This window comes from Tetranychus urticae, chromosome 1, assembly GCF_039701765.1.
Source record: "Tetranychus urticae isolate SD_2017Ah chromosome 1, NJAU_TeUrti_SD_1.0, whole genome shotgun sequence".
Classification (NCBI taxonomy): domain Eukaryota; kingdom Metazoa; phylum Arthropoda; class Arachnida; order Trombidiformes; family Tetranychidae; genus Tetranychus; species Tetranychus urticae.
The window spans coordinates 30441898-30455405 of record NC_142958.1 but is presented as its reverse complement, the minus strand read 5'-3'; the positions used below and the strand labels follow the sequence as shown (position 1 = coordinate 30455405).

The 13508-nt window shown below is 31.0% G+C and overlaps 2 protein-coding genes across 17 annotated transcripts in view; one reads left to right on the top strand and one right to left on the bottom strand.

Moving 5' to 3' along the window:
* LOC107361631 (sialin-like) overlaps positions 1-1881 on the top strand; it is a 39602-nt gene extending 37721 nt beyond the window's left edge. Inside the window, exon 5 of the mRNA XM_089268964.1 lies at positions 1596-1881. Within this exon, the coding sequence (XP_089125090.1) occupies positions 1596-1778 (183 nt within the window). The 3' untranslated portion in view covers positions 1779-1881. The remainder of the gene's footprint in view (positions 1-1595) is intronic.
* Positions 1882-6125: 4244 nt separating this feature from the next.
* The window catches only part of Cadps (calcium-dependent secretion activator 1), a 31094-nt gene continuing 23711 nt past the window's right edge, over positions 6126-13508 (bottom strand). For 12 of the 16 annotated variants that reach the window (XM_089268929.1, XM_089268904.1, XM_089268920.1 and 9 more), the window contains 9 exons: positions 13299-13455; positions 12348-12489; positions 10742-11057; positions 10298-10372; positions 10152-10235; positions 8562-8687; positions 8193-8297; positions 7690-7832; positions 6126-7604 (listed from right to left, as the gene is read on the bottom strand). In XM_089268929.1, the coding sequence (XP_089125055.1) occupies positions 7397-7604; positions 7690-7832; positions 8193-8297; positions 8562-8687; positions 10152-10235; positions 10298-10372; positions 10742-11057; positions 12348-12489; positions 13299-13455 (1356 nt within the window). In that variant the 3' untranslated portion in view covers positions 6126-7396. Of the gene's footprint in view, positions 7605-7685; positions 7833-8192; positions 8298-8561; positions 8688-10151; positions 10236-10297; positions 10373-10741; positions 11058-12347; positions 12490-13298; positions 13456-13508 lie in introns of all 16 variants that reach the window. The other 4 variants (XM_089268933.1, XM_089268944.1, XM_089268936.1 and 1 more) reach the window with 1 other exon arrangement.

Sequence of the window (13508 nt, the reverse complement as noted above, 5' to 3'; positions counted from 1 at the left end):
TAGCAATAATAAAAGGTAATTTTTAATTTGAGACGAAAAGTTGTTCACTAGCGCCTCTAGTGGAAAAATGCAACCTCTTTGCTCTTTACTTCATCGGTCTTTCAATCAAATGAAGCTGCATAACTAGAATGCAAATTTTTGTAATTCAATATCTCGTAATACCAGCAAGCACTGGAGAAACCTGTAAAAAATCAATAAAACCAATCTGAACTTTAAGGTTCGGTACAACCTTATCGTTGATTCTAACTAGACAAGAGAAAAGTTTAATCATAACTGATCGATAAATTTTGATATTGAACTGCACTCAATGAAAACAACGTTCAACAACGAAGTCAACATTCAGTTAAAATGTTTAATCGCGACAAATATTAAAATGAAGAAATTGTGATAGGAAGAATGGCTAAAAACCATGCAATTAAGAGTTGAGATTTGATGTAAGCGCATAAGAATGAATTTTAGTCAAGCTCAGATAGAACGCTGAATATTACAAAAGTACAAATGTAATAGTAAACTAAGGTTTAAAATTATTATATTTTTGAAAAAATTGATTGTCGAAGTTTTTTTTCAATTTACGGATAGTTTCCCTGTTTTTAGTGAGTAATCTGCAAGTTTTAGGGCGCATTTTAACGGCATGTAAAAAAACAATCCTTTCACTATGTTACATACCGGTTATTTTGTGTTGTATATGCAATACAAAAAGAACGTTGACGATAATACTCAATGACAGTAATTACTGGAAAGACACGATCAACACAATTAACACATTTATACACAAATCGACACAAATGGGCAAAAACGGTAAAAATAAATATCTTTCAAATTTAGACTCTATGGGTTTGTAGGAACATGAAACCTGAGTCCATTTGTGCGCTTCAAAAGTTTCTTTGATAGAAAGTTTTCGAGAAAATCGAGGTCAAAGTCGAAACTTCAATTGCTTTTTTTACAACTGCGCGACCAGATTTTTTCATGAAACTTATTTATGTGATGTAGCTTTTGATGATCAATCAGAAAATGCATTTATACTGAGAAATAGAACTTTTCATTTTCTGTAAAACAAACTAACTTTCAGTTAAACCGATCGTTTTCTGTGACGGTATGAGTTAAAGGCCAGAAACTAAAAATTTGTCGATGAAAACTGTTAGGACACATCATGTATTAAATACTTTTTTCAATTCATCAACAGTTTTCTTGCTTTTGGCCTTTGGTTTAAAAACTTTGAACCTTAATATTTGGAGAATGGTAGCACCTACAGTCATCAATCTTTCACCAAACATTAGATTTCATTATGGGCTATAATGTGTTGGAATATCAAATTATTCAAGACCGTACGAAAAAAATTATAGTTAAAAATTGAATGTTTACCAAACACAAATCTTATTCATTAGAAGGATCTTCATTATTAAATGACCTAGCTCAGATTTATTGAGTATTCAGTCATATATTGTTATAGTTCATGATAAAATCTAACGTTAATCCTCGTTTGTACCCGAAATGGCACCGAAATATGTTGGAACAGCGTTTGGTTTTTCAAATACATTGACCAGTGCTTCTGGTTTCAATTCAGACTTTAATCTTTGTATCTTTTATTTTTTCAGACTGAATCAGTAAGCAAATGGAATCTAGTGTTTCATGTCGTTGCTGGTCTTCAAGTGGTAGGAATACTTATATTCATTACTTTTGCCACTTCTGAACCACAAGCTTGGGCCACTATTGATGAAGATAATGACGAGGAAGAGGAAAATGACAGAAAAGACGTTCCTCATCAACTTCGAGCATAAAAAATCGAATGGTAAAAACACTGTTTTTGGTAAAGTTTGGATGGAATGGATGTTGTTAAAGCAGTTGAACAATTGGCCACTGACAGTGAGGATAAACCATTCACAGAAGCAAAAATTGTTGATTCAATGGTTATCGATGCTGATGAAATGATCACCATAAGGCAGTGAAAATTTACCGAATAGTTCAAGAGATCTAAATATTTATCTGTTTAATTGTTTCAGTTTTCTGCCCGAAACAGCCGAGAATACAAAAGTTGTAATGCATAGGTTATTATTAATAACACCAAATAAAACACAATTATAACATTGATGCACAAATTGAAACAAATGGGTAGACACGGGTAAAAACAAATATCTTATAAATTTAGACTCTGTTAGTTTGTAGAGACATAAAAACTGAGTCCATTTGTGCGCTTCAAAAGTTTCTCAGATGAAAAGTTTTCAAGAAAATCGAGGTACAAGTTGAAACTTCGATTGCTTTTTGTACAATTGTGTGAGACAGTTTTGTTCAAGAAAATCATTTTTCTAATTTGACTTTTACTGGCTAACGAGAAAAGGCACTTATTTCGTGAAATAGAGCCTTTCTTTTTCTGTGAAACTAATTAGTTCGATTTTTATTCAAACCGATCGCTTTCTGTGACCATAAAAGTTAGAGAGCTGAAACTTATCATTTGAACATTAAACCTTTTGGTACACATTATGGTTCAAATACTTTTTTCAATTCATCAATAGTTTTCTTGATTTTGGCCATTGCGCTTAAAACTTTATGCCTCGATATTTCGAGTATGGTAGTACCTACAGTCATGATTCTTTGATTAATTAAATTCTTTACTAATTAATAACCTAATTCAGTTTGAATACTCTCTATTAGCGCATTTATGGCATGATGTTTGGATTGTAAATGAACGAGTAACAAGTTATTTAACAAAACAAACTCATATCAACCCATTTCTTGGTAAATAAACCAATTTTCTGGTTACACTTTCATTTATAATGCAAAGAGTGCTGCCAAAGAGTCGAGCATTTGATGCTTTGTAGTCACATGAAAACATGAGTCTATTGATACTATTAAATGCTTCGTCCGATAGATATTTTTCGAGATAATCGAGGTCAAAGTTGAAACTTCGATCGCCTTTTGCTTAGTTATGGAAGCAGATCTTTTCATAAAACTCATTTCACTTATGTAACTTTTTATGAACAACCAAGAAAAGGTCTTATTTTGAGAATTAGAACTTTTATTTTTCGTTAAACAGGTTAGTTCGATTTTGAGTGAAACCGACCTCATCTTGTGACTTAATCTGATTTAAAGAGCTGAAACTTATGCTTTGTTCATAAAAATTGTTTGCTAACAATATTATTAATAATCAAATACTTTTTTCAATTTAGTAAAAGTTCTTTTTATTTTGGCCATTAGACTAAAAACTTTGCGACCCGATATCTCGAGAATCGCATCACCTAAAATGATCATTCATTCACCAATTTAATTCCCTACTAATTGCTGATTCAATTCAATTTAAAAACTTTCCATTAGCGCATTCTATTCTTGATATTTGGGTTGTAAATGCACTGAAAACAACTTATTTCATTAAACAAAACTCAACTAAACCCATTTCTTGCTAAATAAACCAATTTTCTGGTTAAACTAACAACTCAAATACAAAAAGTACTACTAAAGGCTCGAACATCTGGTCTAAGAGCTGAGACTTGGTTAGTTTGTAGGGACATAAAAACTTAGTTCATTGGTACATTTAAATGCTTCATCCGATGGACGGTTTTCGAGATAATCGAGGTCAAAGTTAAAACTTCGATCGCCTTTTCTCCATCTATGGAAGCAAATTTTTTCACGAAACTTATTTTACTGAAGTGTCTTTTGATGACCAAACAGAAAATGGTCTTATTCTGAGAAATGACATTTTCTTTTTCCGTAAAACAGATCAATGCCAATTTTCAATCAAATCGATCGTTTTCTGAGACCGAAATTGTTAGAGAGCTGAAACTCATTATTTGTCCATAAAAATTGCTTTCTTACTTCATGGATTGAATAATTTTATCAACTCATTAACAGTTCTCTTGATTTTGGCCTTTGGTTTAAAAACTTTGAACCTCGATATTTTGAGAATGGCATCATCTACAATATTCATTCTTTCCCTAAACATAATGGGCCATAAACATTCATTATGGGCTTAACTGCATGTGAATGTATGCCGACCAATATCTGAGCTAGTTCATTAAATAATGAAGATCATTCTAATGCATAAGATTTGAGTTCAACTTTATAAATTAAGTCTCAAATCTGACAACCTAAGTAATGCGGTGCTATAACTTTTTTCGTGGAATCTTGAATGCTTTGTTATTTCAATGCATTATAGCCCATGCTAAAATCTAATGTTAGGTGAAATAATGATAGCTGTAAGCAATGCCATTCTCTAAATATCGAGGTTCAAAGTTTAAAGGGTAATGGCCAAAATCACGAGAACTGTTGATGGGTTGATAAAATTATTCAATCCTTGATGTAAGCAAGCAATTTTTATGGACAAATAATGAGTTTCAGCTCTCTAACTCTTATGGTCACAAAATGATGTCGGTTTGATTGAAATTTCAATTTGATCGGTTGCACGGAAAAAGAAACTGTCATTTCTCAGAATAAGACCATTTTCTGGTTGGTCATCAAAAGTAGCAGCAGAAAAATCAGATTTATGAGAAAATCTGCTTCCATAACTAAGCAAAAGGCGATCGAAGTTTTATCTTTGACCTCGATTATCTCGATATCTGTCAATCGGATGAAGCATTTAAAAGTACCAATGGGTACAGATTTTATGTCCTTACAAACTCGCCAAGTCTCAGCTATTTACAGAAATTTTCGAGCCTTCAGAAGTACTTTTTGCATATCATTTGTTAGTTTTACCACAAAATTGGTTTATTTACCAAGAAATGGGTTTAAAAGAGTTTAGTTTGTTGAATAAGGTGTTTATTGTACATTTACTACCCAAACATCATGCCATAAATGCGCTAATGGAGAGTTATTAAGCTGAATTGGGTTATTAATTGGTAAAGAATTAGATTAATCAAAGAATGATGACTTTAAGTGCTACCATACTCGAAATATCGAGGCATAAAGTTTTAAGACCAATGGCCGAAACCAAGAAAACTATTGATAGGTTGAAAAAAGTATTTAAACCATGAAGTGTACCTAAAGTTTTTATGTACAAATGATGAGTTTTAGCTCTCTAACTCTTATGGTCTCAGAAAGCGATCGATTTAATTGAAAATTAGCATTGATCTGTTTTACGGAAAAAGAAAATGTCATTTCTCAAAACAAGACCATTCCTTGTTTGGTCATCAAAAGACACTTCAGTAAAATAAGTTTCGCGAAAAAATCTGCTTCCATAGCTGGAGAAAAGGCGATCGAAGTTTCAACTTTGACCTCGATTATCTCGAAAAATATCTATCGGACGAAGCATTTAATAGTATCAATAGACTCATGTTTTCATGTGTCTACAAAGCCTCCGAGTCTCAACTTTTAACTCAAATGCTCGAGTCTTTGGCCGCACTCTTTGCATTATAAATGAAAGTTTAACCAGAAAATTGGTTTATTCACCAAGAAATGGGTTGATATGAGCTTGTTTTGTTAAATAACTTGTTACTCGTTCATTTACAATCCAAACATCATGCCATAAATGCGCTAATGGAGAGTATTTAAACTGAATCAGGTTATTAATTAGTAAAGAATTGAATTAATCAAAGAATCATGACTGTAGGTACTACCATACTCGAAATATCGAGGTTCAAAGTTTTAAGACCAATGGCCAAAATCAAGAAAACTATTGATGAATTGAAAAAAGTATTTGAACCATAATGTGTACCAAAAGTTTTTATGTACAAATGATAAGTTCCAGCTCTCTAACTCTTATGGTCACAGAAAGCGATCGGTTTGAATAAAAATCGAACTAATTAGTTTCACAGAAAAAGAAAGGCTCTATTTCACGAAATAAGTGCCTTTTCTCGTTAGCCAGTAAAAGTCAAGTTAGAAAAATGATTTTCTTGAAAAAAACTGTCTCACACAGTTGTACAAAAAGCAATCGAAGTTTCAACTTGTACCTCGATTTTTTCGAAAACTTTTCATCTGAGAAACTTTTGAAGCGCACAAATGGACTCAGTTTTTATGTCTCTACAAACTAACAGAGTCTAAATTTAAAAGAAATTAGTTTTTACCCGTTTTTGCCCATTTGTGTCAATTTGGGCATCAATGTTATAATTGTGTACATTTTGCTTTTTTAGTGTCAACCTTTAATAACATTTAACATGTTAACATTTCTTAAAAGTGAATTAAAAAAATGATCAAAGATGTAATGAATTAAATTAATTTTATTAGTTAAGTTTAATTGAATTTTACAGAGGAAAAAATATTGCTTCCAATACTGAGGTGCGATTCTGTATTGATATTTACAATAAATGCATTAAAGAGTAAACTCAAGATATTACATAAATGATGCTAAAGGTCTGGAAGGTAGTCTTTGTTTGCTTGATTGTTGCAAACATTTTGATACATTTTCTTTATAACAAAACGAACAATTTATAATTTGCAAGAATTTCTGATATAATTTGATATAATTTGAGGATGGATTTGATATTTTGCTCAACATTGGTTGAAAATAATTGTTTAAGTTGTTCCAATTTCCTATTAGATGTTGTCTTTAAATATACTTTTTCACTTGAAAATGACCAGTTTCATGTTTCCAATTTACAGTTGAAAGTATATGTTCATATGAATAGATGACCAATTTTGAGAGGAATGTTTATATGTGACAGATAGAATGATCACAATCGACAAAAAAATGTTAATATGTTAAGTTATCATGGTTATGTTGATAGGGTTGGTCAGGCCGTTTCACTAACCAAATTTAGGCTTGCTGTTGATCTGAAAATTGATGTAAACAAATAGTTCAGTTAAACAGCTTCACAGGTTTTCAATTTCATTGAGTCAATTTAAAGCTGATTATTGTTGACAGATTTTCCAACAATTTACTGTTGAATATAATTTTTACAGTATTAATAGACTATAGATGTTTTCCTTTCCTTGAAAAGAGCACGTCATATGCAAATATATGATGAACAATTAATAAATAATTTCTTGAATTTGTTGTTCCCAAAAGAGTTTGGAGGATCAAAATATATGACTTGAAAATAAGCCATCATGGCGAAGAAAATTATCCATTTTAAGATATTTGTTTCTTTTTCAGTTACTCCATGAGATCAGGTTATGAGGCAGATTGTAATCTTTGTTTATCCAAAAATTAAGTAGATGTTATCTATGAGTTAAATGCTATATTATTCAAGATGATTAACGGTGAAAAAAGAATCAAACAACAAGAGAACAAATAACGTAAATTTGATAACGTAGTATATATATAGTTGAAGGAATTCCAATATTAAAACTTGAACATTAATGTACAAACTAAGTACATTGGAATGGTTTCCAGCCATTCAATTTCAACTCATCAAATCTGATATTGAAATAGTTTTGGGTCACCAAGATAATTGAGTATTTAGAGCTGATAGGGTGTCTTAGAGACGAAAAATGTGAAAATTGATTCCATCCATATTAATTTGAACAAACGTTAAAATTTCATGAAACCACCACCAAATTTAGTAGCAATGTTACCACTTAAGTTGCCAGTAATTCTTCCGATACCGCCGATTCTACCCATTACGTTGGATGTTGCATTTTGGATTCGACTAACATATGAACCATCTGGGTCTGAATCACCACGAGACATTGTTGATACCCGACGAGCTGATGTTGCTTGGCTTCCATTGGCCATTTCCCTACATAAATGTTGAATAAATTGAAAACAATTAGCAATTTGAATTTAAGCAATATTTATTAAGAAAAGAACTGATATTTACTCACGAATCATCATCTTCTCGGACACCTTCATTGTTGACCGATGCGGCAGCTTCTTCCATTTGAATACGAGCAATAACAGTTTGATAATTTTTAGAATTTACCTTGTCTTCTTCAAAACCTTGAAGCTCAAAATCTGAATACATTTTCTAGAGGAAATAGAAATAAGAAGAAAAAGCGAGAATAAGATGAATGTAAATATATTTAATAAGGCGTGTTTCAATTGAGTTGTCGCGAAACAGAAGACTAAATGAGCGCCATTGGCTCTAGGTAAGCCCACAATTAGATATACAATACTAGAAAACAACGTCTATTGAGTTTCGACTCTCACTTCAATTAAATAATTAGACATTGAAATGTCTCAATATATGGTCTTGTTTGCTCGAATCTATTATCTAATTGTGTGTTTATCTGGAGCCAATGAAACTCATTTAGGTTTCTGCTTTTGTAACAATTTATTTGAAGCACCCTTTAGTTAGAACCTTTGAAGGTGATATGTTAATATTTACCTTTACAATATTGGACAAAGCTGACAATTGAACAGAATGTAATCCATGGTCAATCCTTTCGGAAAGCCAGGAACAAATCATATTAATCTGGTTAGTATACCATTGCTATCGATTTGTATAAACAAAGTGATACCAAAACAAAGTGCATAAAAATGGAGGGAAAAGACAGAGAAAGGCGAATAGATGTGGAAAGGAAGAAAAAGGCATAAAAGATAAAATTATTACTTCATGGATTCACGTATTAATCAACTGGACAGACTGTAAATTACATCAACACATTAAATGAATATACACATGGTTGACTGAATTTATGAAAATAATTACTTTTTTATCAATAGAAAGTAGGAAAAAACAAAACAATAGACTTACCTCAAGAACATGTAAAACCCATAACTCATCTGCAATCTTTTGACGTAATTGCTCTAAATTGTTACGCACAAAGTTAACATAAGATTTGCCAATTTCTTTGCCACTGCTCGAGACTCCTTGTTTATACTGTTAATTAAAGTAAAGGAAAAAAGATGAAAATAATTAATTAGCCCATCGAACAATACAAAACAGATTAACAAAGTAAATTAAATTTGCAAAGAAAGTCGAGTTTGAGATCCATTAAGATTGTCTAAAAAATTTTCATCTCGAGATTTGACAATACAGGGAGCCATCTATTGGTAAAATAATAAGTATTTCAATGGTAAAGATAAAATTAGCTGAAGATTTAAAATTTCAATTTAAATTCCCATTTTGGAAACAGATTATCATCATGTTAGAAAATAATCCTACATCTCAATGGAATTAACAGAAATTTAAAGATGGCAACAAATTAACCAGTAAAAAGAGGTAAACAACGAAAAGAAGTCAAGAAAAGGATTTGAAAAGTTGATCTTATGGTTTGAATATGATTGGATGGAATGGTATTTACTAAGCTTGTTGATTTTATGGTTAATTCATTCTGCGGAAAAGAATAGACATTAACATAATCAAAGAATAATTATCTTGAAGAATGAACATTAATGAGGAAAATTCAAAGCAAAATTGAAGGAAACTCCAAGCTAATCCTTATTTGCAGAAGTAAATAAACAATTGACCATTGAATTGTACAAGTATAGAGCAAGTAATTGTAATAATACAATTTCTTATGATATTTATGGTGATTTTCATGAAAATATATTCAGTTTTAAGGCATAGTTTCTGATTATGGAATCAGCTTCAGTTTCAAGAGCCAGCTTAAAGTAAAACTAGGAGTAAATTTTTTTTAATATTACATGTTTGCTCAACCAACATCAAAAATGGGTAAATGGTATTATATATTAAATTTTTGCCAGTGAAAATAAACTAACCAAGGAAGATAATAAAAATGTAGTTCTCAGGTTATATTCCATAAACTTTAAGGCCTAAGGAAAACACAATATTATAAAGTAATCATAATGATGATGATAATAATGATAATATGCAGGTATACTGTAAACAGGTTATTTCATGTTCATCTTTTTTCACCTTTCATTTGAGAATATTTTCAAAATGAAAATGTAATGAATACAAGAGAAGGAATTCGCCTCGTGAATAAATTAATGATGGTCATAGAGTAAGAAAAGGATTGAATCTTGGTCCATATGATTTCTTGAGCAAACATGATAAAAATGTTACGTGACTCTAATCCTAATTTGTGAAATTGGATGAGAAAAAGGAGAAAATAAAATGAAGAAACCAAAAATTTATCAACAAACTTATTTGTTCATAAGGAAATGAATGAAACCTCTCCCTGGATCTTGGTGTATAATGTTTTAGGTTTGATCGATTTGCATTATCCTATTCAGTGAATCCTAAAGATGACTTTTATTAATTGTCTTAAGGCCCAGTAGCCTAAAACATTAACTGTTGTTATCAATCAATCAGTCAACATTGACTTTTGTCAAAATATCTCAAGTGATCGATGCTATGCAATGTTTGTATCCAACTCACAGTTATGGTTAATATTGGGGCGAAAAAGGTTCCTTCATCATATCGCGATAGTTTACTCAAAGTTGCTTCCAAAATTCCGGTTAACTGTGAAAATTGAGACGAAATTATCATTAGCAAATTAAAACGACGTTTGGATATTAACTTACCTTGGCAATTATTCCTGTTTGCATTTCAATTACAGCTTTGTCTACCAATTGATCAATTTTACTGTGATATTGATGCTATAATAATGGACAAGAATAATCACGGTTAATAATAAGCGGTTTTTATTTTACATGAAAATTCACTTATCAAGTTGATTCAAGCAAAATAAGCTTTTTCTTGTTTGCTTATTGAAGCAGTGTACAGTATACTGTATATTGTTATTTTTTTTGATCAAATTCATAAACAAACCTCAAATTTGGGTTTAAAAGACCAATTTTAAAGTCTAAAAATGTTTGAAACAATATTTGATCAAATTAAACTTGCTAATCGCCACAAACTTGTCAATAGATCGAGATGGTAATGTTTCTAGGAGAGGTGAAAAAATCTTTGTTGTCTGAATCAACCTGATGTTTTATATTCTGATTTGGGTCAAGTGAATTACTTACGACATCGCCATTTTCAAATGTACACAATTTGAGTGACTGGTTTTTGGTTTCAAGAACAACGTTAATCATTGCACACATTTCGGATGGGATTATATAATCAGTTGGATTACCAAATCTGGTTCCCTTTTTTTCCCAATTTTGAAAGGCAGCCAAGGTGCGATTTAAGCATGACTCTAACATATCACAGGCCATTAATTTGAGCCTTTGTTCCAAGTGGTTTGCAAATACTTCATCAGGCCAGAATAAATCTCTTATAAAATCCTGAAGAGCAGATAATTTCCAGAATAACTCTTCTGATGTTGAACAACCTACAATCCTACAAAGAAATAAAAACAAAGAAAAATGTTAGCAAGATTATACAAAATCTAAAGCTACTTTTATACTATTTTTTATTCGGATATTTTCACCAAACTGAACTTCGAAAAAAGATCATCTCAAGAATAAGATAAATGCTTCAAATATTTACCGTAATTGATTTGCTTAATAAATTTATTCACAATACTTGATTGCAACCACTCAAAAATGGTAAGGTTAGCATGCTATTTACCAATTAACCAGAAAGGGTTGGGTCTTTTTTCAAGAATTACAATGAAGTAACCAAAAGGATAAAAGTCACAAATTAAGTCATTCCATGAATTAAGAAATGATTGAGTAGTTTGTTCAAATTAAGATTAGTTGATTACCAGTTGATTTGAAGAGACTAACATGAACTTAGTATAACATTCAATGATAATTGATGAACCCGAGCTTCCATTAAAACTAGACATTATACTTAAACCTTTTCATCACAAAATGGGAAGCTTATTAACATATTAATAGAATAATCATCCAAAGATCAATTTAACATGATAAAACTAGAACATTTTCCAATAAATGTTGATATAACCAATTAAAAATAAATTTAATTCACTATAAAAAACAATGGCGCAAAAATAAGACGATGATTGATTGATAAGATCCGTGTAATGAATCCCAGTCCTATCTTATAAATATGGATAAAGCGAGGGAAAAACGAAGTAACCAGATTAAAGGTTAAGAATAGAAATGGGTTAAGGATTATCGGAAACGAATAAGAACTGTAAGAATATTTATATAACAATCATGAAAATAGATAACTGAACGTAATTCATCAAAGAACAGGAAAATTACAAGATTATGAGCAAAAGATGAAGACTAAACCATTTCTTTAACCATAGAAGCGTTAAAATTAAAATCGATCCACAAATAAGAGCAAAGCTTCAACAATTCCCTAAATTATAATTTACTCATTCAAATTAGAAGCAATTTAATCAAACAAATCAACTCGATAAATAAATGCTATAAAAATAGGTGATGACAGCTCTGAAGTTGGGAAGAAGCAAAAAACCGATAACTCAAACATGAGCAAAAAACATCTTTCGAGTTAACCCAAAAAGCTAGGATGACAACAAGGCAACCCAAAAAATTTGAGATCCCTAATTATAGTGATCAATAAGTCAATCAACTGGACTTAAATGAGCTTAATAATGTATTAACTGACTGCAAGTTAACACAATGATGAGCTTTACACAGTCAATGGAACATCCAGAACAAAACGATTTTTTGGGGTAAAAGTAAAAATGTTTACCCTTTGAGATCCCATTTTTCCTTCTCAAAGCCTTTATGGAGACTTTGAGCGATGGAAGACTCCATCAAGTCAACATATCGAACCACTTGAGGTGCAAAAGTATCACGAAGATGAGAATGGAATCGACCTCCGCAAAGATTTTCTGGAACAAACATAAGAAACAGATTAATAATAGTTACAATCAATTTACAATTAAGACACTTGAACTGATACCAGAAAATAAATTTTAAAGGTTACAGTTGCCTTTATTTTCACTTGGTACAACCTTTGAAAAAAATGTAACCCAATGATAATTATTTTGAACCATCAACTCACAATTAACTAGATTGTAAGTCAATCAATTTGATTGATTACTGTACTAAGGAATAGTGATAGTAATAGGAAAAATAATGAAAAGAAGTAAAACAAGATGAATTGCCATTGAAATAGTGAAGTGAATTGTTGGATAAAAAAAGCAATAGATAGAAGAAAATGTTGAGATGAAATTGTCAGAACGAAGAAGAGGATGATTTCATGATATTGAGTAATGCTGATGATGAAGATAAAGGCAATAAAATATGAAGAAAATTTTTGTGACAAAAATATCCTAAATGATCAGCTCAAATTGATAATGAAAAAGATTGTGAGTACAATTTAAGCTGAAGAGTTTTCCCTAAAAAACCAAGAAATTACGGTAAAAATATTATAAAATAATCGGAGCTGTTTCAAGCAATCTAAACTAATTATGACATTAAACTTCAAATAGAGAAAAGCAATTTGAGCTTTTGAGCTGAACAAGGTTTCAAGAAATTCATTTTCAGCTTTCTTGATAAAATTGATATGAACAACTGTTCATCGAATCATCTGTTAGGTTAGCAAGGATCAAGTTTTTGCCTTTTTTCATCTTTGGGTTAAATTCAAAATTCAATTCAAGTGTCTTTCAATTTTGAAAATATCTGAAAATATTCTTACCATCAACTCTCAGATAATTGTTAAGAACTTGAAAAAGAGGGAAACTTTCCCATGTATCAGGTAACTGTTCATCCAGAATGGTGTTCATATCCACAGCAAAAAGTGACCAGAAAATCTCACAATGTTCAACTAGAAGATCCGAGAACCAAGCAAAAGCCTTGTTTTGGGTGAAAAAAATGACAAACAAAAAACGCAAAAAAGAGGTTAATA